Here is a 27,659-nt window from a genome sequence, read left to right as displayed (position 1 = left end):
CTGTGATAGGCTCCAGCCCCCCCCCCCCCCCGCGACCCTTAATGTGTAGGGATAAGCGGAAGATGACGATGGATGGATGGTTCAAAGAAAATTAGAATATCAAAGAATATTAGAATATCAAAGAATATTAGAAGAATATGACAGAATATGAAAGAATATTAGAATATGAAAGAATATCAAACAATATCAAACAATATCAAACAAAATATAAAAGAATATCAAAGAATATCAAAGAATATTAGAAGAATGTCAAAAAATATCAAAGAATATCTAAGAATATTAAAGAATATCAAAGAATATCAAAGAATATTAGAAGAATATGAAAGAATATAAGAAGAATATGAAAGAAAATCAAAGAATAGAAGAAGAATATGAATGAATATAAGAAGAATATCAAAAAATTTTAGAAGAATATGAAGGAAAATCAAAGAATTTCAAAGAATATGAAAGAATATCAAACAATATCAAAGAATATGAAAGAATATCAAAGAATATCAAAGAATATTAGAAGAATATAAACGAATATCAAAGAATATGAAAGAATATCAAAAATATGAAAGAATTTCAAAGAATATGAAAGAATATGAAAGAATATCAAAGAATATGAAAGAATATTGGAAGAATATAAAATAATATGAAAGAATATCAAAGAATATCAAACAATATCAAACAATATCAAAGAATATTAGAAGCATATGAAAGAATATTAGAAGAATATGAAAGAATATCAAACAATATTAGAAGAATATGAAAGAATATTAGAGGTATATGAAAGAATATGAAAAAATATTAGAATAATATCAAAGAATATTAGAAGAATATCAAAGAATATCAAAGAATTTCAAAGAATATCAAAGAATATCAAACAATATCAAAGAATATTAGAAGAATATCAAAGAAAATCAAAGAATATGAAAGAATATCAAACAATATAAAAGAATATCAAACAATATGAACGAATATGAAAGAATATCAAAGAATATGAAAGAATATCAATGAATATCAAAGAATATCAGAAGAATATTAGAAGAATATAAAAGAATATGAAAGAATATGAAAGAATATGAAAGAATATGAAAGAATATTAGAAATATATGAATGAATATCAAACAATATGAAAGAATATTAAAATATGAAAGAATATGAAAGAATATGAAAGAATATGAAATAATATGACAGAATATTAGAATATGAAAGAATATGAAAGAATATTAAAAATATTAAAGAATATTAGAAGAGTGTGTTTGTTGTCATTTGCTCATTAGCTGGTTGGTCATAAATGCCGGATAAAAACTGATGATACTTTCATCTTTATTATTTATTAGATTTGTTATGAGTTACTCTGTTACATTGGTGTGAGGATCCAATTTTATTCATATTTTTGTGTTAATACAAAAATATGAAAGAATATGAAAGAATATGACAGAATATTGGAAGAATATAAAAGAATATGAAAGAATATTGGAAGAATATGAAAGAATATCAAAGAATATCAAAGAATATCAAAGAATATTAGGAGGATATGAAAGAATATTAGAAGAATATCAAAGAATATCAAAAAATATTAGAATATGAAAGAATATCAAACAATTTGAAAGAATATGAAAGAATATTACAATATGAAAGAATATGAAAGAATATGAAAGAACATGAAAGAATATCAAAGACTATAAGAATATGAAAAAATATGAAAAAAATCAAAGAATATCAAAGAATATGGGAAGAATATGAAAGAATATGAAAGTATATCAAAGAATATCAAACAATATGAAAGAATATCAAAGAATATTAAAGAATATGGACGAATATGACAGAATATCAACGAATATGAAAGAATATCAAAGAATTTCAAAGAATATGAAAGAATATGAAAGACTATATAAGACTATTAGAAGAATATAAAAGAATATCAAAGAATATGAAACAATATCAAACAACATTAAAGACTATGAAAGCATATTAAATAATATCAAACAATATGAAAGAATATCAAAGAATGTTAAAGAATATGAAAGAATATGAAAGGATATCAAAGAATATCAAGAATATGGGAAGAATATGAAAGAATATCAAAGAATAACAAAGAATATGAAAGAATATGAAAGAATATGAAAGAATATCAATGAATATCAAAGAATATTTGAAGAATATCAAAGAATATTAGAAAAGAAGAATATGAAAGAATATCAAACAACATAAAAGAATATGAAAGAATATCAAAGAATATTTAAGAATATGAAAGAATATGAAGGAATATCAAAGAATAGGAAAGGATATCAAACAATATGAAAGGATATAAAAGAATATCCAAGAAATAAAAGAATATGAAAGAATATTAATGAATATCAAAGAATATAAAAGAATATGAAAGAATATTAGAAGAATATGAAAGAATATGAAAGAAAATGAAAGAATAAAAAAGAATATGAAAGAATATTAAAGAATATGAAAGAATATTAGAATATGAAAGAATATGAAAGAATATTAGAAGAATATTAGAAGAATAACAAAGAATATGAAACAATATGAAAGAATATTAAAGAATATAAAAGAATGTGAAAGAATATTAGAATAGGAAAGAATATCAAAAAATATGAAAGAATATGTAAGAATATGAAAGAATATCAAAGAATATGAAAGAAGATGAAAGAATATGGAAGAATATGAAAGAATACCAAACAATATGAAAGAATATCAAACAATATTGAAGAATATTAGAAGAATATGAAAGAATATGAAAGAATATGAAAGAATATGAAAGAATACCAAAGAATATGAAACAATATCAAAGAATATTAGAAGAATGTCAAAGAATATTTCAAGAATATGAAAGAATATGAAAGAATATCCAAGAATATAAAAGAATATGAAAGAATATTAGAATATGAAAGAATATGAAAGAATATTAGAATATGAAAGAACAATATCAAAGAATATGAAAGAATATGAAAGAATATTAGAAAATATGAAAGATTATGAAAGAATCTTCCAAGAATATGAAAGAATATGAAAGAATATGAAAGAATATTAGAATATGAAAGAATATGAAAGAATATTAGAATATGAAAGAACAATATGAAAGAATATTTAAGAATATGAAAGAATATTAGAATATGAACGAACAATATGAAAGAATATTTAAGAATATGAAAGAATATTAGAATATGAAAGAATATCAAACAATATGGTAAGAATATGAAAGAATATGAAAGAATATGAAAGAATATTAACGAATATGACAGAATATGAAAGAATATTAGAATATGAAAGAATATCAAACAATATGAAAGAATATCAAATAATATGAAAGAATATTAGAAGAATATGAAAGAATATGACAGAATATGAAAGAATATTAGAATATGAAAGAATATCAAACAATATGAAAGAATATGAAAGAATATCAAAGAATATGAAAGAATATCCAAGAATATCAAAGAATATTCGAACAATATGAAAGAATATGAAAGAATATTAGAGGTATATGAAAGAATATGAAAGAATATGAAAGAATATGAAAATTATTAAAGAATATTAAAAATATTAAAGAACATTAGAAGAGTGTGTTTGTTGTCATTTGCTCAGTAGCTTCAACTGCTGGTTGGTCACAAATGCCGGATAAAAACTGATGATACTGTCATCTTTATTATTTATTTGATTTATTATGAGTTACTCTGTTACATTGGTGTGAGGATCCAATTTTATTCCTTTTTTTGTCTTAATCTGTATTTTAAAATGGACATCATCTTCTAAAATGACTTTCAGGCTTCAAAGAAGTCTGGATTTACTTCTCAAATTTGTCTGACTGCACAAAAGCATGTGATGCCGGGGCCAGTCAGACAATCTCTGCTGCCAGTGCTACTGGATTGTGGGGGAGCAGCAGCAGCAATCCAGCTCGTGTTTTCCTGCCGTCTCTCGACTCTCACGGCCGATTACACTCTGGAGCAGGACTGCTGTGTGCTGGAGTCTGGGGCTGCGCTCATTAGCAGCCTGGGCAGCCTCTGAACAGCCATCAGGCTCCAGAATGTCCGCCCTGTAGGACTTGTCACTTCCATTCTTCTTCATCTTACCCTGTGGTGGGAGGCAGACCAGGTCCCTGCTTTGGCCATGGAGGTGGGGAAGGTTCATTTAAATTTGAAGACTCTGCTGCTGACGATGATGATGTTCAAGTGGGGTGAGTAAAAGACACTTCTGTTGTCTTCCCCCGTGTTTGAAGACAGTTTTGAGTTTTGAATTGTAGGACTGTGTATTTCACATACCAAGGTATGACTGGATATGTTGATCCTGAAAGAGAATGGTGTGCTGGTGTGTAATCCCGTAACAGTAACTGGGTGCTTGGAAATACCCAGACTCCGTGACGATGACTGGACCAGCTCCTGTCGGGCCGCTACTCTTCCCACTCCTGCGCTTCAGGAGTTCCCAGCTTGTGCAGCGGGGTTTTGAGAGCAGGTCTCTGGAATGTCCTCAGTGATGCCCCACAAGTGCTTTCAGGGAGGTGCTTGTTGGCTTGTCCTGTACTCACTAGACTCGAATAGATGTGTGTGTGTGTGTGTGTGTGTGTGTGTGTGTGTGTGAGTGTGGATCCCCTGCAACCTCCAACAATGGCCAGTTCAGTAGCTGCTTGCTGATGAATCTTTCCGCAGCACCAGCATGTGGAGGAAGAGGGTGAGGGACCGATGCTGCTGGACACTCAGCTCGCTTGGATTCCTTCTTGGCGTCAGACTGGGCTGTTTAGCCTGCAGCTTCACAGACAGAAAACCTGATGCTAATTTGTAGTTTTTGGAAGTTTTCTCGGTCAGATTTGACACATGGCTGGTTAGGAATCAGAGGCACCGCACCTCAGTCATGCGTACTCAGACAGCACAAAGGGGAGCCAGACCAGTGGAGTGCAGACAAATCATGTCCAGAGTTGGACAGTTTTATGCTTGTATTGTTTTTACAAGGAAGTAACACAATAAACCCTACAACAGCAAAATACACATGACAGCAGCACAAGAAGACCAGGTAGAATAGAGAGAGCATCAGATGGGATACAAATAAAACAGAAACAAGACACAAACGTGAAAGAGGCCCGAAAATTGACGACTGGACAATGCGATCTCAGGAGAAGTTTCAGAAGGAATGACTGTCACTTGTCTCTCTGGATTATTCAGTTTATGTTCATGAACTGTTCTAGTGACTTAACCTCAAACTGTTTCATTTTTATCGACATACATTTTAATTTGTGTTTTAAGATCAAATAGATGTGCTGCATTAGAATCATCATAGCAGCAGCAGCATGTCCATGTCGGGCCCACAGCTGCTGAATTACATTCAAATCCCTTGTAACTGCCATCTTTTATTCCTCAAATTCCCAGTTCCTTTGGACAGGAAACCCGTGTGTCACAAACTTGCCTTCCAGCTGATCTCTTTTGTAACTGTGCTTGATGAACTTCAGTGCTTTCACGAGGGTTCCAATGATTCCAAAGCAGTATATTTTGTGAATGGTACTGCATTAAAAAGCGGGCTCTCTGGATGTGTCAATATTTTTCATTTCAAAAGTTGAGCTCCTGGACATCTTGCATCCTAAAAATCTCGTTCTGCACTTGTGACCATTGGATCCGTTCTGTTTCTCCAATTTGTTCAAAATAATTGTGATGTCACTGATGTCGCTCGAGGCATGTGACCGACCACAGAGAACCTCAAGAACCTCGAGAGTCCATGCGCACAGTGAAGCATCTCAACCGTCCAGGTGGAGAAACACGCGCGTCTGCGTGACGCGGCTCCAGAAACGCACCTGCCAGACTGCTGCTGCCTTTATGGATCATTTGGGTTCTCGCTCTCCTCTCTGAACGAGGGTTAATAAAAACCACGTGACTCTGGTTTGGACTGCATGACCAAATGAAAGGATGTGATTCCGGCCACAGTAAACGTGGGCCCACTGCAGCGACGTCTGAGCTGGCAGCAAACTTCAGGATGATTTCGTACTCGTCGTGTGGATCGCTGCTCCCAACCGTTGGCCGTCACTGATGGCTTCCATGGTTGAGGTCTGCCGCTGGCTGATTTGTCCAGAGATGGGAGGAGAACTATCGTGGCAGGCGTCGCCACTCGCCAGCAGCTCACCGACCACCAACAGCAGCTTAGTCAGATAAAACAAGAGAGTCAAGATTCAAGCACCTTCTCACCTACAGCTGTGGAAGATTTCCATCCAGTTGTACTGCCGCAGCTGCAGTACTCTGCTGCAGTACTCTGTACTCTGAGTCCCATTCTCAAGAGGCAGATAAACACAAATGATCCTGCAGCCAAACTCTAGAAAAGAAACGCTGGCAAATCTCACAGAAGTGAAGGAGAGCTTCTCGACTTGAAGAAATGCTTTTTCCCAAAAATTTCCCAACTGATGAGGCGAAGCATCAACTTTCAAACAGAAGCTTCAGGTGGGACTTCAACTCAAATGCAGTCTGAATCCAGACTTGACTCAACAAACAAACTCATCGGTTGAAATCAAAGACAAGTATGAGTGGATGGTCTGGTTCACCGTGAGTACAGCGAGTCGCTTATTTCAAGCTGGAAGAGCTCCCACAAGAATAACTTGAAACTGTGCTTGAACATTGTACTCCTGTTCATTGGACCTTGTTTAGAGACATTTCATGTTTGGACAGTAGAACAAGAGTAGCTCCTAATCTGTGTCGGAGTGAGGTCAGAGACAGCCACAGTCAGATTATAGTAGATTAAGGGATGATATCACTGAGAGTGGCAGATGTGTATGTCCTGTCTGTGGAGAGAGAGAGAGAGACAGACAGAGAGAGCCTTCTGAGTCTTCTTGAGTCCAGTCTGATTAGTCAGCTGATAGACAGGACAGCGTAGCTTGGAGGGGGACGAAGGTCACCCAGCTGGAGCATAAGAAGGCCTGCTGTCACTCTCAGGTGAGGGGGTGTCAGGTGAGGCATACTGGCAGGCCTCTGCCACTGGTGAACAGGTCCGTCATTCTTTGGACTCCGCTGAGGATGGAAGGAAAACCGGTGTGAAACCAAACATTCCTGTATGACTGCTACACCTGAAACTGAATGTAAACTGACAGACGTACCGCAAATACTCACTAAATGCAATCTGCCTTTTCATGTTTAGATTGTGTGACCAAAGCGTGAATAGATATGTTGTCATCCTGTCTTGAAAACGTGAGGCTTTGAGCATGAGAACATGTTGAATTAGCAGGGCAAAGCCAGAGTGGACACATGCTCTATAATCTGAGCAGGTATCCTGCCACCAGGAGATTAGAGCAGCAAGTGGATTGTCCCAAGGAGGCCAGAGGGATTACAACATGGAAAGGCTGTGGAGGTCAAGGAGGCCATCAAACCTGCTCGGGTCACAGAGGGGGAGGGAAAGTAGGATGAGGAGCAGAATGAGGAGTAGGAGTGGGGGTTGGATAAGGAGAAGGTGGTGAAGACGCAGGTCAAGAAGAAGAGCGAGTGCGTACGTCACAGGAGAAGTTGGATCGCACATCGAGACACAGGAGAGGTGTCAGGACACGGTGGAGAAAACTGTGGCGCTTTTTGAGGTTGGAGATTTTGTTTTTCTCCTGGCAAAAAAAGGTGGCGCCTCCTGGTCCTGGTTTAGGAGTCGGACATGGTGCCTGTGCAGGAAACCTCCCGGTTCACATGGCTCCACTAAACTGCCCAAGCAGCTTCTCAGGCTTCGTGGATGTGCTGTGACAGTGAGGCTGACCTGCACTTCATCTCAAAACAGGTTTCTCCCGGAAACTGAGTGTCATATGAGCGGCCGTTGGGAAGTGCTGTGCTTGTTTTGGTGTGGATGGTTTCATTCCTAACAAATTGGACAATATTCAGGTCCAGAGGGTGCTGTCGGGAGAGCTGCAGTAACTCCATCCAAAAGGCAGTTTGTAGTTATTGTATCATCAGGGAAACGATACCTCAGCATCTCCTGGAACTGCGTTTATTGATACGATCATCATTTCACTCTTCAAGCTCCACGCTTGAGCGCCACGTCTGGGAGCGTTGCTCTTTTACCATCCATCAGCCAGACCTCCGTCCCAGATCGCTTGTGTACTTCAGTGGAGTTGTGTTTGGATGGGTTGTGCGTTCATCCCTCAATCATGAACACAATACTGTACTTCAGCAAGGCCTTCTAAGAGGAACTGATCAGACCTGGGGGGTCAGAGGTCAAGACCAACATGTTTTTGGCCATCACACAAATGTCTAATATTTTAACAATGACTCAAATGAGTACGCATCTATATTCAGTAGGTCAAAGGTCAAATCAAAATGCTCCCCAAGCAACTTTTCTCACCGTTCTTCAGAGACATTCAGGGGTCAATGCAGAGTTCAGCCCCCTCCAAAAGAACCTCAGATGTTGTGATACATCCCTCTGAAGCCGACCCACAAGTGGCGGTGTGGACAAGCGTGGATGTGAACCGCAGCAGGTGGTAATTCTGACTTTGACAGTGACTCATGTCCCTTGAGCAACATCACATGAGCAGTAAAAGATGCTGACCTCTTCTCTCTCGTGACAGAAACTGGGAAATTGAGTTGTCAGGATTGGAATTCTGTTTACAAAAGAAAATTAAAGCTGCAAGCAGCGTTGTTGCGGCCTACGGCCGCGTCCTTGACACCGGCCCCAATCCAACGGTGTAATCGGCAAATCCCTAGGCCTTGTAGTTTAGGAGATACGAGCCTCAGTTCGCTGCACAGTGTGACTGCAGAGCTGAGAGCCGGCCCTTTAAGAGCCCCTCCCTTCTCTGCTCGCTCTCTGCCATCTCTGTCAGAGCTGAGAGCAGAGGAGGATTTGGCAGTTTTACTGACAAACACAGTCATAACTCTGCATATGTTGGTCAAAAGTGTAATGTAAAGACATCAGTGCGTAGAGTTTTTTCTCAGGAATTCAATGGTGTGCTTTTTGAAGGTGTGAGTGTTTTAATTTAGAAGCGACAAGTGTTTGTTTGAGAGTATGTACATGAGGGCAGAGAAGTGCCAATTGTGGTTTCCATGACTACAGTAAACAAATCTCTGCCATCTCTGTCAGAGCTGAGAGCAGAGCTGCCAGCTGGCCCATTAAGAACCCCTCCCCCGCTGCACTTTCTTTGATCTGTGCTAGAGTGGAGAGAGTGGAGGATTAAGAGAAATGTAGTGTGTAAAAGCTGAATAACTCGGCCTACGTTGGTCAAAAGTAACACAAAATACCATATTTTTGTAGGGATTTTTGTCAGGAATACAGTGATATGTTTTTAAAAGCTGTGCGATGTATGGTATAGACGTGAGAAGCATTTGTTCGAGAGTATGTACCATGAGAGGACACGGCCTCCCCATTGACTTCCATTGTAAGCGTGAAACGTGTCTCCCCCACTTTGACGGCTTATAAAATCCAAACCGAGCGCGTAGTATATTAGCCTTTAAAGATTTTTGAAGAGCACAGTTGGGAGAGTAATGTGTGAAAGTTTGGAAGCCCTGGCATTTACGGTTTAGGAGGAGATAGATTTTGTTCGGGGAGTAAAAAAAGTCCTGATTTTGACAGTTTTGTCCAATTTGTGGACATTCTGTTTGAGATAGGTGAGGGGTCAGAGTGTAAGAATTGTTCGTCTTGATGAGAGGAGTCCAACGGTGTTGGTCCCATGTCTGTGGGAGTTTTGTGTGAGGAGTTATAGCGCGCGAAATTAAAAAAAAATTCTTTTTTTTGTGTGGCTCCCTAGGTGGCGCTATAGACTTTTGTGGCGTTTTTGTTTTTGATTAGTGAATGTTGAGACATACCGAACGATTGTGCCAAATTTCAGCGAATTTCATGCATGTTCAGGGGGTCAAATTAGATTATGCGCGTTATGCGCATTATGCGCATATAGCGCGCACTCATTGAGAGCAAGAACAGCATAATACCAGGTTTTGAATGGTGTGGATGTGAAAACTGGCTCCGGGCCGTCTGGCCCAGTTGCCTCATGGGTGTTGGGGGGGCCTGGGACACTGTTTAGTGTGTGTTTTTAGTGTTTTTAGTGCTGCTAATGTGTTGCTCTGCCGAGCAAACATAATAGGGCCTGAGCCAGAAGTACCTTCTGGCTCAGGCCCTAAAAATGGTTGTGAGCTGCAGCTCCACGCAGATGACAAGCATAACCTCGAGAACCGTGCTGCTGTGGCGTCTCTCTCAGCACTCAGCAGATCCTGGGTCTGGAGGCCGGGCACACAACTGCAGAGCAACATGAAGAACAGCAAGACACTCGTGTTTGTGTGTGTGTGTGTGTGTGTGTGTGTGTGTGTGTGTGTGTGTGTGTGTGTGTGTGTGTGTGTGTGTGTGTGTGTGTGTGTGTGTGTGTGAACATATCAAGCTGACTTTTAAAGACCACAGATGCAGCACTGGCGCATCATAATAGAAACACAGATTATACTGCTGTGCTCACTTAAGGGCATTTGATTGATTGATCAGAAACACGTGATTGATGTGCGGTGAAAAATACGATGTACCTGCAAAGTCTAATCCACGATTAGAAGGTGGTTGTCCGCCCACGTTTGAACAAACAACTTTTAAGATCATTATCAAGTGAGTAAAGGGTTGCGTCCACGTTTAGTTCACGTTTATCCTGGTCTCCTTCTTAAATCACGGCAGCGTGAAACTAATCCTGAAACCCCGACGGCCACCTGGGACTCCTGTCACCCACAGGCGGCTCTAACCCTCCTCAGGGCCACGCTAATCAGTAGAGTTCAAACAGCTGAGGGAGGTCAGCTCACACCTCAGCCAGGATTGGACCCCGCAACCTTCTGCTTCAACCGCTGAGGGGACCTGAGACCACATCAGGTGCATCACGAGTCTCTCCATCCCTCCATCCATCCCTCCATCATCCCTCCTCCATCCATCCACCCATCCCTCCCTCTATCCCCAGGTTAGGGTTAGGGCTACCCCCGCTGATGGATTGTTGGGGGAATGTTGTCCACCAAACTCTGGAAGAAACAGGAAAAAGAGTCCTCTACTGCAGCCTGGAGCTCCCAGCCATGGCTCCCTGTGTGGGCCCCATGGCACACATTTACTGAAGTATTCAGGCGTAACTCTTTCACTATGTAATATTATGCTGTTGAGTCCTGACTGTCCTCACTCTCACATAAAAACACTACATCCTCTCGGTACACTTGTACAAATACACGTGTAGACGAGGGCTGCTCAATTTTGCCTAAAAACAAAATCCCGATTATTTTCTCTCAAACCCGATTTTTGATTACGATTTTTTTGTAAAATAAAAAAATGACAAATAAATTATTTTCAATGATTTATTGAAACTTAAATTATTGAATATTTTCTTTCTCTGTATTCAACAAATAATCCCAAAGTGACCACCACTTTATATGTAAATAGATTAATCCCTTGGGATTAAGAACAATTTAAGAGCAGGTTTCTCTCTGGTCTCACTTAAACAAAAATGAATGAATTGTGCCAAACGAACAAACAAAACAAAGCTGCAAGAGTGGGTTGGCTGCTTTTAGGCTGCGGCGGCGTGGCTCTCTCTTGTGCAGCCCGCTCTGCTACACAGCTCCCATCCCCGCACGTGGTTCTTTTGAAGGTGTTGAATCAAGTTGCTTGTGTTTGAGTCTTGACTGCTACTGATTTCAGGCTCACTTTACACCGGGGATTTTTTTGGTCTGTGCCCATCGTGTTGAAACCATTCCATTTCCACACGACAGATCTACTCGGGCCCGATTTAGGAACTAAATTCTCACTTCCCTGGGCAAATGACCCGGTAGCCATGCTTGCTTTTGTTTACAACGCTGAGCGCTCTAGTGGAAGGAGGAGGAATTGCTTAGGCAGAAGAAACTACGGTGGCTTAGAGACACCAAACAAACACCTGACACTTGCGATGATTTGACGAGCTCCGCTCCAGACCTCCTCCTGGTAAGAGACTTACCTAACTTTGTTAGGGTTTTGGTGCCATGCAAATAAAATGAGATTGATTTGGAACAGCATGTTCATATGTTGTATTATTTGTTCCTGTGTGTGTTGAGTTTGTTCTGATGAATCTGAAACTCAGTGGAGTGATGCATCTTTGGCGTATGATCAGGTCTGAAGTACTGATGAGGACGCTGTCAAATTCCACTCTGCTGTCAGGTAGGAGGAGCACAGTGGTCAAACCAATGTTACCATCTCATTTATTTGGCGTTTCTGTGGCCCCTCCCCCACCTCCATAACTCACTTCACTGTTAATATCTTCTGCTTGAGTGGAATGTTGGAAGCAGGACACTGAGCAAAGAGCTGGGGCTGCAGGGAGAGAGTGGTGGACGGGGAGGTGGTACTGGTCTAATAAAAGGAATGTGGACTGGTTCCACTGAGAATCATGGCATGGGCTGGTGAGGGGGACAACGTGTGTATTGTAAATCTTTGGTACCCCCCACCCCCCAAAAGCATGTAGGCCCACTTTGGGAGATGACAACCTCGTCACTGAGGACAGCACAATGCTCTCATTATTTGTGCTAGTTACAATTATGGCTAATAAGAGAAGTTGACCCAGTGCTCATTTGCACAGGGGTGCTAAAAGGGGGCATGAGCAAGGGTTCTGTGGGGTTCCTCAGGGGTCTCTTTTTGATCTACAATTCTACAATTCTACAATTTCATTTAGCAGAGGCTTTTGTCCAAAGCGACGTACAACACAAGCAAGAATTCAGAATTAAGGAAAAACCCATAGTAGCGCAAAAGTGCTTCAGTTGTGATTTGGTCACAGGTACTGCCATCTAGTGGCAGAAGAAGTGTCACCTCCCCCTCCCCCCTCTTTTTTTCCCTGATATATATATATATATATATATATATATATATATATATATATATATATATATATATATATATACATACTGGTTAGGGTTTAAACCCTGAATGCTGTGGTTAGGGTTTAGGGTTAGTGGGTTTAGGGTTAGTGGGTTAGGGTTTAAACCCTGAATGCTGTGGTTAGGGTTTAGGATTTGTGGGTTAGGGTTTAAACCCTGAATGCTGTGGTTAGGGTTTCGGGTTAGTGGGTTTAGGGTTAGTGGGTTAGGGTTTAAACCCTGAATGCTGTGGTTAGGGTTTAGGATTTGTGGGTTAGGGTTTAAACCCTGAATGCTGTGGTTAGGGTTTAGGGTTAGTGGGTTAGGGTTAGGGTTTAAACCCTGAATGCTGTGGTTAGGGTTAGTGGGTTAGTGATTAGGGTTTAAACCCTGAATGCTGTGGTTAGGGTTTAGGGTTAGTGGGTTAGGGTTTAAACCCTGAATGCTGTGGTTAGGGTTTAGGGTTAGTGGGTTAGGGTTTGAACCCTGAATGCTGTGGTTAGGGTTTAGGGTTAGTGATCAGGGTTTAAACCCTGAATGCTGTGGTTAGGGTTTAGGGTTAGTGATTAGGGTTTAAACCTTGAATGCTGTGGTTAGGGTTTAGGGTTAGCGATTAGGGTTTAAACCCTGAATGCTGTGGTTAGGTTTAAGGATGCGTGGGTTAGGGTTTAAACCCTGAATGCTGTGGTTAGGGTTTAGGGTTAGTGGGTTAGTGATGAGGGTTTAAACCCTGAATGCTGTGGTTAGGGTTTAGGGTTAGTGGGCTAGGGTTTAAACCCTGAATGCTGTGGTTAGGGTTTAGGGTTAGTGGGTTAGGGTTTGAACCCTGAATGCTGTGGTTAGGGTTTAGGGTTAGTGATCAGGGTTTAAACCCTGAATGCTGTGGTTAGGGTTTAGGGTTAGTGGGTTAGGGTTAGGGTTTAAACCCTGAATGCTGTGGTTAGGGTTTAGGGTTAGTGGGTTAGTGATGAGGGTTTAAACCCTGAATGCTGTGGTTAGGGTTTAGGTTTAGTGGGTTAGGGTTTAAACCCTAAAATGCTGTGGTTAGGGTTTAGGGTTAGTGGTTAGGGTTTAAACCCTGAATGCAGTGGTTCGGGTTTAGGGTTAGTGGGTTAGGGTTTAAACCTTGAATGCTGTGGTCTGGAAAGGCTGTAAAGTTTTGGGATTGTTTGATTCAACTTAAACTTTCTCACTATTAAACACTGACTTGTTTCTTCATTTCATCTTTCACCATGATTACTGCTGCAGGAGGGCACTGACATTTAAGAGAAAGCCAGACTACACCAACACGTGGGTGATATGTGGTGTGAACGGCGTGCAGCAGCTACACAGGTCTCAAACAGGGTGAATCTGGACTCCAGTTTCTCTGGCGAACTCATATGTTGTCATGATGGAGCAGGCGTTGTCACGTGCAGGACTGGGATACCACACACATAGAATGCTTTCCTATCTAGTTTACATTCAGTTAGAACATTCTGGGATAAGAGCCTTCTTTTTTCATTGTTTTCTGCATCATCACATCAATACTGACACATTTTAAGATATTTTTTGCCAAGCCCGTAAGAATCAAACCAAAGAGCCAGCAGGACATGTTTGGGAGGGTTTAACTGCATACGTGAGGATTCAGCCCCTGACACCCACACTGACTGTCTGGTCAAATTAGGTGTGAATAGATTAGGAAATGTCCAAATGAATAAGTGTTAGACGTTGAAGACCAAGCGGCCTCTTTTAGCCGCACTGGCTTCAGTTTATCTGCCAGTGATGACGTCACTGCTGGCAGGACGTACATGTAAATATAAAGTGAGACCATAGACACGTAATCTGGCCTGGAACAGGACCAGATTACGTGTTTGGATACATGAAAATTAACAGGATTGAGATATTCATCAAGTATTATCAATAAAATTGATCGACTGTTACTGTATCAACAACATATTTAGAAAATACATAATAATATAGAATTTATTCTGGGAATTACTCCATGAGTGTGTGCATGAGTCACAGTCTAAAGCGAAATCGTATTTTCCTGTAATGATCTTTAACATCCAGGGCCAGGGTTCGCTTCATCAGCTTCATCCCCTGACACGCCCACCAGGTGAGCAGGAATTCGTTGAACAGAGAGATGTCCATGACTGACGGATGATGAGCTCAACAATCAAGTCCAAACACAAGTCTGGGTATTGGTCGAAGAGGGTTGCTTTTTGTTTGGTTTGGTTTTACATGAATGCAAGACCTTAACATTTTGGCTGCATTTCATATTCGCATCTTACATTGTACCATTGTACGCCAGGAGTGATGGCGAAGTGTGATGAAGGGTTGGCATCACCATGTGTTCCCGCTACAAAAACCCGAAGGGATTTTTACATCAAATTTTGGATTATTGCAAAAACAACAACAAAGATCTTAAAAATATAATAAACATTTGTGAGGTTCACACATTTCGTTCAGGAAGATCATCTTCACGAACGAACACCCCTTTAATGACATCTGAAGTGTAAAATAAGCAAAAAGTTCCCATCAGGCTAAGAAGGAGCCTCTGTGTGGAACAGCAGAGCTGCTGCTCCTGAGCCACTGCCACCCAAGCACAGATGGAGGGTTAGAGTAGCTCACATACTTGTCTGTAAAACCCTGAGTACTTTACTTTACTACTACTACTCCTGGTGTGTAGGTATGTTCATATCTAACGTGTGTATATGTGTGTGTATGTGTGTGTGTGTTGACGCCAGCCTGCTTGGTTTTGCAGGAATCTTCTGCACAGCCACATCAGACAAATGCCTGTCGGCGCCCTGTCAGAACGAGGCCACCTGCGTGGACACCATGGATGACTACGCTTGCATCTGTGCCAAAGAGGGAGTCCGATACATGGGCAAAAACTGTGATCAGCTCTATGACGCCTGCTCCTTTGCTCCGTGCGAGGACTGCAGCAGCACCCCTGGGACCCCGGAGTACCACTGCATCTGCCCAGACGGGCTCACCGGTGATAACTGCACCGAGGAGGTGGACGAGTGCCGGAGCAACCCCTGCTCCGAGCCACGCTCTCTGTGCGTGGACCAGCTGAACGGGTACTTCTGCAGGTGCCCTCCCGGGTATGGAGGACGGGACTGCCGCACGCACGTGACTGACTGCGTCGACGAACCTTGCAGGAACAACGGGACCTGCTTGTTGCGCGCGCAGGGCTTCGAATGCCAGTGTGCACGGGGATTCGAGGGGAAGACCTGCGAGGAGGACGTGGATGAGTGTTTGTCAGAGCCCTGCCAGAACGGAGCGATCTGCATGGACGGAGTGGCCGAGTTCCACTGTTTCTGCGTGCCTGGTTTCCAGGGCTACAACTGCGAGATCGACATCAACGAGTGCGCGTCACGACCCTGCGAGAACAACGCCACTTGCGTCAATGAGAAGGACCACTACGAGTGTGAGTGCCTGGTGGGCTTCACAGGTAGGCCCCGCTCCCCAACCCCAGGTGATGTTTAGGCACTCACAACAAGGTTGTTAGGGGATGGTTCGGCTGTTCAATTTAGAGCTTCAAACTGTTTTAAAAATCCACTTAATACACGTTTTTAAACATCACGTCTACAGTAAATTATGCTCATGTAGTTTTCTTGATCATTATTTGGTCATGAAAAACTTTTCCAGTTTTGTAATTTAAAAAGTTTCTTCTTTTTCATCATCTTCTGCTGCTGCTTCTTAAATTTGTTTTAGGGCATATTAGACACCGTCAAAGTGTACGACTGCCCTCTCGTGGTCACTTCCAGCCCTCCATTTACAAGTCAAAACCCGCATGGGGTCAATGAACAAGGAGCAATTAATTGTGTGGATTTTATGGAATATATATTACAACATTACAATATCTAACAATATTTTCTTTGATGATTATTCAATCAAAATGAATGCATCATAAAGCCAAACCAATGCTTCTATACACTCTTTTGCTCTGAGTTTTACAAAGTGACCGATGGCTTGACATCAGAGTCACTGCATCTCATCCAGACACAAGTTGAGGCCTCGCACATCAGGAGCAGAAGCCAGCGTTGCTACAGAGCACAACAGTTTGATAAGCAGGGACGTGAACGGACTGAGTTATCAGAAAGTACCAAGTGTAGGTACTGGTTGGCTCTGAGGGAAGCTGCTACACCAGGAACAAGCGGGGGAAGAGTGAGGGTGAATCCAGTTCCGCCCAGGCGGCCCCCATGATGACTCCAGCCTGGTGATGCTGGCCCTTACCAGTTGACTCAAACACTTTCTCCTGGCTCAACATGAGATTCCTTTTGCTTCTCAGTCAGTGGACCATAACCTTTAAACCTGTAGATTCTTCATTCTTCAGCTATTAACCAAGTGAAAAAAAGGCTGGATGACATGCAGGAACAGGTTTTTATTTCTCAGAGATAAACACAATGGTGTGATTGTCTTTTTGAGCCTCTGAACCATGACCAAGGATGACTTCTATGATGTCATCATTAATCATCATCTTAACCAGTGGTGACACAAGGACTTACATTTGTTACTCTGTTCCTCCCTGTCATTATTTGTTAATTCCAAAGTGGTTCTTCCTTGTCAGCTGGGCACAAGGAGTATTTTAAGCGCTTCGATGTTTTTAGTCATCATCTTATCTGCAACTCAGATAAAGCCTTCATGCAGAGGGAGAGAAAACATTCCCATCTAGCTTTTCCTTGCCCTCCTTCATCTCCTTGTGAGCCTGCACTGTGTCAGAGGAGCTTGAAGTTATCGCACTTGCATTCCCTCCACGGTGTGTTTGGGGCCTGGAAGCCAGAGCTTTCTAATCATAGCTGATATTTTAAAACCAGAATAGACTCACCAACGTAGAATTTGGGCAGTTCAGTGTGGGTTGATTTGACAAAAAAGTCATCATTACACTGACCAGGCAACTAGCATCTGTCCAAGCACTTATTCTGCAGCTGTGATCGTCTGTCCTTCCCGCCCTGCGCCAGGAATCAACTGTGAAACTGAAATAGACGAGTGTGAGATGGGCCCCTGTAACAACGGAGCTACGTGCCACGACCTCATCGGCATGTACTCCTGTGAATGTCTGCCTGGGTTCGATGGCGTGGACTGTGAGGTAGACGTGGACGAGTGCACCAGTGAGCCCTGCCAGAATGGAGGCGTTTGTCACGACATGGTGAACAGGTGGGCAAATCCTTCTCATGCCGATGTTGGGAGATGGAGCTCTCCAGGGCCCAGGCAGGGGGAGATGGAGCCTCCCCCAAAAACATGCATCGGTTTTTTTAATATGAATCCAGAGCCAGACATTTTGTTTCTTCAGTAATAATCATTTAAGATTCAGCTGGACTTCATGGTGTTTTTTAAATGATCTAGGTATGGAAATTCAAAAGAAAAACTGAAGAAAAATGATTCAGTAGTCAATTAAACTTTTATTGTCTGTTAATGAGTAGAAATATCCCTCCTTGTCCCTTGCACAGTATCCTCAAGCTTAAGATAAAGATCCTTCCTCCATCATATATTACCACCAATTAATATTGTGTCAGTATCATTAATTATTGCTGCAAAATATGTGAAAATGGATTTCACCTAAGGGCAGCACGGTGGAGCAGTGGTCCTCACTGTGTCCTCAGTGGTCCCCCCAGCTAGAAGGTTGTGGGTGGAGCCCCGGCTGCAGCACGGGGTCTTTCTGGGTGAGTCTCCATGTTCTCCCTGTTCCTGCTGGGTTCTCTCTGGTACTCCAGCTTCCTCCACAGTCCAAAGACATCAAGAGGGACCAGGTTAATCCAGACTCTAAATTGACCGTAGGCGTGGCTGGGAGAGACAATGGTTGTCTGTCTCTATGTGTTGGCCCTGCCATGGACTGGTGACCTGTCCAGGGGGAAGGCTGCTGGGATAGGCTCCACCCCCACCACCCTCAACAGGAGAAGAGGGAGAAGATGGAGGGATGGACTTAACCTAGTAATTAGAGCCATGGTTGAGTCAATGGTTGCGGCACTGCCTCATTCATGTTCCTATTTCAGGAAGTACTCCTTGTCTTCCTGTTCATGATCTGTAGGTAACAATAATGCTTTGCATGTGTTGCAGTTATGAATGTGACTGCAGTGATACGGGGTTCGAGGGAGACCACTGTGAGCTGGACATCCCTGAGTGTGCATCTGATCCCTGTCAGCACGGAGCCACATGTTTGGAGGGAGTTAAAGGATACAGCTGCCTCTGCTGGCCAGGTACCTGAACTACAAGGTGCACACCAGCACATTTCTGCTACGGAAGAGGGACCCAAAGTGGTTGTGTGCAAATCTGAAAACACATCATGAAGCATTACAAACAGCTTAAATGGCTGTTATAACCGAGTGAATCCAGGTGACTTGGAATAGCAGTGATGTCGATGTGGTTTTTGTAAGGAAGTAGAATGTATGGACTAAAAAAGGACCATTTATCTGGTTCTGTTACATTGAATTCAATCATTTAAGAGAAAAAAATTCCATCATGGAAGTTAATTAGTGAAGTAGTCTTTAGTACAGTACTTTAGTCAAAGGGCAAAGTCACCAGTTTGTTGTGTGGACAAACACCAACTGAGACTGATCAAAATGTATTTGTACCGCCAAGACTCGGGAAACATGGACAATGTGCTGGACAGAGAGACAGCTGACTGTCACTGACTGTGGAATGCAGAGACGTAGACCTAAATGCAGGAGCCAGCCATGAACATGGAGAACGGGTGTTCGTCTTAACAAACTAGCACCAAAAGAAGAGTTAGTCAACAAGTAAAAACTAAACAGATGAGCAAAACTTGGACTAAGGACATGGATATCAACCACGGACACAGTTTAAGTGTCGAGCTCTGTTGGCCGACGTCCCCACCGCCTGAGTTTGCTCTGGTTCTTCGTTCAACCGTGTGCAAGACATACAGCCTCAGACCTGATGATACAAGTACAGAGATGACCATTGATCTTAGTCTGAAAGTCTTCTGGTACTTCTTTGAACCAGTTTATGCTGGAACATCATGGTTCACTTATTTACAAAACCAATAACTATCTGCCTCCATGTCCAGATGAGACAGGCGGGGCTTTAGAACTGGGGAACCCTGGTGGTGCATCGACTGAGTGTATACCAGGCAGACAGAGGTGCGCAGAGAACCAGGGAGCAATTCTGGCCTGGGTCCTATTCTGCATGTCATCACCCCTCTCCCTCCCCTCCTCCTGTCATTTCTTCACTATACACGATCTAATAAAGGGTTAAAAGTGCAAAGAAAACGTCTTTAAAAAAACAGGTACAACGGTTTTCTTCCCTGCAGGTTATGAAGGAACTAACTGTGAGGTCGACATCGACGAGTGTGCCGAGCAGCCCTGTGAGAATGGTGGGGAATGTTTTGAACGCTCCAATCCCAGCCACTGGGAGCTGGACTGGGACCTCAGCTTTGCAGATGCAGCTGGATATATATGCCAGTGTCAGCCAGGGTTTGCAGGTCAGTGAAACTTGAGTAAGTGGTCAGCTGAATTCATCAACCCTCACATATTCAGTCAATCCACTTCTGTCCTGTTCCAGGGGAAAACTGTTCCGTCAACATTGACGAGTGCGAGTCAGAGCCCTGTCAGAACGGAGGCACGTGTGAGGATCAGATCAATGGCTACACCTGTACATGCACCACCGGATTTTTAGGTGAGTCGTGACGTTTTAATCCACTGACCGAATCTCCTGCTGTGTGCATTTATCCACGTACTGTCTCACAAATGTTGATTCTTGTCTGTGAGGCCGAGCAGGGTTTTACCTCCAAGTAGACACCATGGACCAGGGGTCAGCAACCCTGACCACTCAAAGAGCCATTTGGACCTGATTATCATAGACAAGAAAACATCCATTTACTGTTAGTATCCTGTTTAACATCTAAGATGAAGATAACACTGCATATATCATTTTTTTTTACTGTTATGAAATCAATGAAGGTGGCACAGCGATGGACCAGTGGTCCTCACTGTGGCCCCCCAGCAAGAAGGTTGTGGGTGGAGCCCCGGCTGCAGCACGGGGTCTTTCTGTGTGGAGTCTGCATGTTCTCCCTGTGTCTAACCCTAACCCTGTGTAATATCTAGTGTTTGATGATGAGGATGATGCAATTGATGATGGTTGCTAGGCAGAGCCGGGGTCAGGGCTGGGCTAGTAGAGGACTGGATCAAGGACTTTGCTACCCACTTTTTTACAACGGTGTGGGAAAATGATTTATATTTTATAAAAGTTGATACCCAAAGACCCATACCATACAAGCGAAATGAACCTGTGGTAACAGGATGCCATCTCGTTATCATGACTCACCGCTCATTACAACTTGACATTGTGGGACAAATAACTCATACTTACAAGGGAATGGCTGTTTTCTCAAGATAACAAGATCAATACCTTGTAATAATAAGTTTCTTTTCATCTCACTTTTGTTATCTCACTACGATAAGCTCAAACGTTGTCATCTGCCGTGTCCCCTCAGGTGACATCTGTGAAGTGAATATCGATGAATGTGAAAGTCAGCCCTGTCAGAACGGCGGCTGGTGTGAAGACGGCAGGGCTTCCTACACCTGCCACTGTCCTGAGGCTGAGCCAGGGCGACTTCCCTGGGGAGGCGCACACTGTGACGTGAAGCTCTATGGTTGTGTGGACCATGAATGCCAGAACGGAGCCACCTGCCACCCTTGGCTGGAAGCAGGAGAACACGGCCACACGTGCTTGTGTGCTCACGGCTTCTATGATGAGCAGTGTTCTACGCGCACCACGTTCTCTTTCTCCTCTCCTGGATTCATTCATATTGAGGTTGCTCAAGAAGAGAGGACCCGGAGGGAGCTGGAGCACCGTGATCATCACAGTTTTGGGGTACAGCTGCGGTTCCGGACAACTTTGCCCAATATGTTACTCTTCTATCGCGGGGATGTGGACAACCACCTCCTCCTAGAGATTGTGAATGGTGGTCTTCGTGCAAGGGCCTCCTCTGATGAGTCTCAGCTAGACTTAACATTCCCTGGCCAGGTTAGTGATGGAGACTGGCGGGATGCTCATGTCTTTGTGGACACGGAAGGTCTAGTTTTGATCCTAAAAGGCCCGGGCTGTGATAAGGGTGGCTGCAGAGCTGTCGATGGAGGGGCTGATGAACCACCTCTGCAGCCCTCGGAAGCTTTCACTCATATTTATGTAGGTGGCGCACCAGAACACCTTCTAAAATACTCTGTAAGTGGTTCAGCCTTCATTGGATGCATGGAAGATCTCATGATAGACTCCAAACCAGTCCTACCCCAAACATTTCCCGAGGGCCAAGACCATGAACTGGGATGTAGTAAGACTGAGTGGTGTAAGCCCGACCCTTGCTCTGGACATGGACACTGTGTGGACCTGTGGACGAGCTACCACTGCGACTGCTACCGGCCCTACTACAGTGAGAGCTGCACTGAAGGTAAGCACTTAGATAAGCAGACAGATTTCAGTTTTTTGTTCTGTGGCTTCATTCAGAAGCAGCGTGAACACGCTTCCTGGTTCACCCCATCACAAGGGAACAGTTCTAAGTAGGGGTGTGACTGCACCCAGGACAGATCAAGACCATGTGTAGAAGTGGGCTGGGCCACAGACAGACTTTTAGCTGTGCAGATATGAGTTGACCACATTAAAGGTCTATCTAATCACCCAGACCTTCCCTCTGTAGGTGCCAGTGCTGATTTACCAGCCAAAGCCGTCATATTATCATTTTTACTTTAAAATTTTTAAAAGCGTGCATTATACGTATTGCAAGTGACTTCCCTGGAACACACCAAGGAGTAAAACCATGTAGCATGCTCTCTAACAGGGCGGCACGGTGGAGCAGTGGTCCTCACTGTGGCCCCCCAGCAAGAAGGTTGTGGGTGGAGCCCCGGCTGCAGCACGGGGTCTTTCTGTGTGAGTCTCCATGTTCTCCCTGTTCCTGCTGGGTTCTCTCTGGTACTCCAGCTTCCTCCACAGTCCAAAGACATCAAGAGGGACCAGGTTAATCCAGACTCTAAATTGACCGTAGGCGTGGCTGGGAGAGCCAATGGTTGTCTGTCTCTATGTGTTGGCCCTGCCATGGACTGGTGACCTGTCCAGGGGGAAGGCTGCTGGGATAGGCTCCACCCCCACCACCCTCAACAGGAGAAGAGGGGGAACATGGAGGGAGGAATGATGGCGGGATGGATGGAGGGATGGAGGGATGGATGGATGGAGGGATAGATGCTCTCTAACAGCAGATGTGGAACATCTCTTCGTTGATATATTATATATATCAGGCAGGAAAGCACCTGTGTGGATTCCCATCATCTGGTCAGGTTAGCAACCAACAAATCCTCAGAAATGAACAACATTCTAAGAGATGCTATAACACTCTCAGCTGGCGGAAACACAACCTCTTATTGTCAATGAATGACCAGTGAATATAGACATAGCACAAAAAGTAAGGAAATTTGTGTTTGGTAGATGATTTCTTTGTTCTAAAATCTAAATCTCATTGGAGAGCCTGGTTTGCTATGTTTAGTTTGAACATTAGCATGGTTTTTTTTTGATGAGAGGAGCAACAACATAAAAAGCTGCAACTTCTCTGCCTGCAAAATCCCTCCCTTCTGAACCAGCGCAGCAAACAGGGCGGGGTTTATCAGTGAGGGAGCCATGCATCTAAAAGTCCACATCCTCCAGTGATGACACAAGTTGACAAGCAAAGCACTTGGTGCATATCATGAGCAAATCATCGACTTGCTAATTCCTATCCTTTTCAAATTACAAAAAAAGATTTGCATGAAGCCTCATGGAGGGGAGGAGCTGGGCCAAGGAGGAACCCACTATATTTTGGGGAAAGATCCAAATCAAAGGGCAGAGTAAAGATTTTTATGTTTTAAGATTCTGAAATTTTCATGAATTCCCAAGAAATACTTGGGTTTTTTTTATACGTGTGTGACTGTTACATATTAGTGGCGTGACTTTCTCGTCTTTTTCTTCCCTGTCTTGATTAAAATGTTGGTGTTCTACATCCTTGCCTCCATGTATGTCAACATTTTTCCACCACAAGTATGTTCCATGTGGACGTGGCGATACCAGCCGATCCACATTAGCAGACAGGTGGGGTGAGGGGTACCAAACACCTGACTCAGCAGCACATGGCAGCTCCTGTCCTGTTGCAATCCTTTTTTGAGTCTCATTCTTCAAATCTTAGACACGAGCACAATTTATTCTCTGTGAATTTGTTTTGACAAACTTTGTTGTCTGCAATTTTCACGTGTTGTTGAATGTTATTGCAATTGGCTTTTTTGTGTCAAAGTCTGAGGTTCCGAATATTGTGACCGGTTTTTTTCTTCCTAATGTTCTGCAGCATTTATCATTTGTCTCATCCAAACCTCCACTTCTCTCCGGACAGAATTCCCCTCCTGGACGTACAGCCATGAGGACGCAGTGAGCTTCAGTTCCTACTATATCAGTAAGAGCCATGGCAACAGCTTCAAAGTGTCCTTCTTTCTGAGGTCACTGAAGCCAGATGGGCTGCTCTTCCAACTGAGGAGATCCCCAGACAATGGAGAGGCCTACCTCTCAGTCTACCTGGGGATGGGGAGGGTCTTTGTCAGCTCTCTGCCCAGCAGCGCCCCCCTGACTGCTCCAATATTTGTTACCACTGGCGAGAAGCAGCTTCTACAGGTGGAAGTCCAGCATAGAAAGGTGATCTTTGAGCATGCAGGCCTGCGCTATGGAATAGGGGATGTCCCTGAAGTGAATGTCAACAGCGGGGACCAGGTTTATGTCGGGGGACTTCCAGGAGACTGGGATTCTAGTCTTTGGGGGGGTTATTACAAAGGCTGCCTGCAGGACCTTCGTTTGGACTCGGTGCATCTGGATGTGGAGGCCTGGAATGGCTCGGATGAAGAGGAGGAGGTCTACTTAACGAGAGATGCTGAAAATGTGGAGAGGGGCTGCATCAGTGACGATACCTGCAAGGTGCCGTTGCTGATGATGTTACTGCTGGACACACACTGGAAATATCGACTAAATATCAAAAAATGCTCTCATTCCATAGACTAAATGAAGTCTCCTCTCCTCTGCAGGTGAAGCCGTGTCTGAATGGAGGAGAGTGCACCGTCACGTTCAATGACTTCACGTGCTCGTGTCCAAAGGACTACACGGGAAAGACCTGTGAAACACGCGTGTGGTGCGTCAGTGGTCCTTGTGTCAACGGTGGACATTGTGTGGATCTTCCTGATGGATATGAATGTAAGGGCATGGTCATAATTTGTAACTGAATAATTTATCTCATTCTTTGAACAATACAGCAATTTGTACTGACTTTTTAGCGATGTGTGTTTCATCATTTTTCCATGTTTGTGATTTTACTTTCTTGCATGTCTTCGTTTTGAACTATTTGGAGCAGCACATCAAATATGCCTGACTTTTACTGGCCAGTTTCATCATGTGACAGTTGTTGAGTTGAAGCAAGCCCACTTTCAGTTTTAGTCTGTTGCTATAGATTAGAACAGCAAGTATGAGAAGAAGTCTTTGCTTCAGTCATATTACTATAACTTCACAGTACCGTAAGTCGAGTTCAGAGGAAGTAACATGATTACATGGATGAGTCCCACATGCATGTTAGTCCAGACACACAAGCAAAGCTTCTGATTCAGAGTTTTTTTATGTGAAACCAGCACAACCTTCCACTGCTGGGTTATGAACATGGTGTTAAAATAACGACTCTAAATTGACCGTAGGCGTGGCTGGGAGAGCCAATGGTTGTCTGTCTCTATGTGTTGGCCCTGCCATGGACTGGTGACCTGTCCAGGGGGAAGGCTGCTAGGATAGGCTCCACCCCCACCACCCTGAACAGGAGAAGAGGGAGAACATGGAGGGGAGGGATGATGGAGGGATGGATGGATGATGGATGGAGGGATGATGGATGGATGGATGATGGATGGAGGAATGGAGGGAGGGATGATGGATAGATGGAGGGATGGATGATGGATGGATGGATAGATGGATGGATTGATGGATAGATGGAGGGATAGATGGATGGATGATGGATAGATGAGGGATGGATGGATGGATAGATGGATGGATGATGGATAGATGGAGGGATGGATGGATGGATACATGGATGGATGATGGATAGATGGAGGGATGGATGGATGGATGGATGATAGATGGATGGATGGATGATGGAGGGATGGATGGATAGATGGATGGATGATGGATAGATGGAGGGATGGATGATGGATGGATAGATGGATAGATGAATGGATGATGGATAGATGGAGGGATGGATGGATAGATGATGGATAGATGGATGGATGATGGATAGATGGATGGATGATGGATAGATGGATGGATGGATGATGATAGATGGATAGATGGATGATGATAGATAGATGGATGATGGATAGATGGATTGATGATGGATGGATAGATGGATGGATGGATGATGGATAGATGGATTGATGATGGATGGATAGATGGATAGATGGATGATGGATAGATTGATTGATGATGGATGGATAGATGGATGGATGGATGATGGATAGATGGAGGGATGGATAGATGGATGGATGGATGATGATAGATGGATAGATGGATGATGATAGATAGATGGATGATGGATAGATGGATTGATGATGGATGGATAGATGGATAGATGGATGATGGATAGATGGATTGATGATGGATGGATAGATGGATGGATGGATGATGGATAGATGGAGGGATGGATAGATGGATGGATGGATGATGATAGATGGATAGATGGATGATGATAGATAGATGGATGATGGATAGATGGATTGATGATGGATGGATAGATGGATGGATGGATGATGGATAGATGGATTGATGATGGATGGATAGATGGATAGATGGATGATGGATAGATTGATTGATGATGGATGGATAGATGGATGGATGGATGATGGATAGATGGAGGGATGGATAGATGGATGGATGGATGATGATAGATGGATAGATGGATGATGATAGATTGATGGATAGATGGATTGATGATGGATGGATAGATGGATAGATGGATGATGGATAGATGGATTGATGATGGATGGATAGATGGATGGATGGATGATGGATAGATGGAGGGATGGATAGATGGATGGATGGATGATGATAGATGGATAGATGGATGATGATAGATAGATGGATGATGGATAGATGGATTGATGATGGATGGATAGATGGATGGATGGATGATGGATAGATCGATGGATGGATAGATGAATGGATGATGGATAGATGGAGGGATGGATGGATGGTGGAAGGATGGATAGATGGATGGATGGATGATGGATAGATGGAGGGATGGATGGATAGATGGATGGATGGATGGATAGATGGATTGATGATGGCTAGATGGATGGATGGATGGATGGATGATGGACAGATCGATGGATGGATAGATGAATGAATGATGGATAGATGGAGGGATGGATGGATAGATGGATGGATGATGGATAGATGGAGGGATGGATGGATGATGGATAGATGGATAGATGAGGGATGGATGGTGGATGGATGGATGGATGATGGATAGACGGAGGGATGGATGGATAGATGGATTGATGATGGATGGATAGATGGATGAATGGATGATGGCTAGATGGAGGGATGGATGGATGGATGATGGATGGATGGAATTGAGTTCCAAATTTTATATTGTGGACACACACAAACACACACACATCCTTGATTAGACAAAATGCCAGCAGCACGTTGACATTTGATTGACGATGGGAAATAATGACGACGTGTCATTATCGTGATTAAGGTCCATTTAAAACCAGACACAGCGGGTCAATGTTTGGAAGACATCACGGCTGCTTCAAATCAAAAGTCGTAACCTGAAGATGCAAACTCCTCCCTGAAATGGACCTGCCAGCGTTTTAGCCATCACATGACGTTGCTGAACCATTTATATGCCCACCATGGTAAACT

The 27,659-nt window shown here is 43.0% G+C and overlaps 1 protein-coding gene across 3 annotated transcripts in view; it reads left to right on the top strand.

Annotated features, from left to right (window-relative positions):
* The first annotated feature begins 3,945 nt into the window (after positions 1–3,945).
* The window catches only part of crb2a (crumbs cell polarity complex component 2a), a 28,662-nt gene continuing 4,948 nt past the window's right edge, over positions 3,946–27,659 (top strand). Inside the window, exons 1-10 of one of the 3 annotated variants that reach the window (XM_086188389.1) lie at positions 10,414–11,856; positions 11,967–12,069; positions 15,485–16,194; positions 17,705–17,900; positions 18,801–18,940; positions 20,011–20,181; positions 20,262–20,375; positions 21,193–22,146; positions 24,106–24,677; positions 24,785–24,950. In XM_086188389.1, coding sequence (XP_086044515.1) covers positions 15,576–16,194; positions 17,705–17,900; positions 18,801–18,940; positions 20,011–20,181; positions 20,262–20,375; positions 21,193–22,146; positions 24,106–24,677; positions 24,785–24,950 — 2,932 coding nt within the window. In that variant the 5' untranslated portion in view covers positions 10,414–11,856; positions 11,967–12,069; positions 15,485–15,575. Of the gene's footprint in view, positions 4,175–10,413; positions 12,070–15,484; positions 16,195–17,704; positions 17,901–18,800; positions 18,941–20,010; positions 20,182–20,261; positions 20,376–21,192; positions 22,147–24,105; positions 24,678–24,784; positions 24,951–27,659 lie in introns of those variants that run through there. The other 2 variants (XM_086188388.1, XM_086188390.1) reach the window with 2 other exon arrangements.

This window comes from Aulostomus chinensis, chromosome 19 (assembly GCF_037954235.1).
Source record: "Aulostomus chinensis isolate RoL2024-O1b breed Wild chromosome 19, RoL_Achi_v1.0, whole genome shotgun sequence".
Taxonomy (NCBI): Eukaryota; Metazoa; Chordata; class Actinopteri; order Syngnathiformes; family Aulostomidae; genus Aulostomus; species Aulostomus chinensis.
This window is presented reverse-complemented; position numbering and strand designations above follow the sequence as displayed.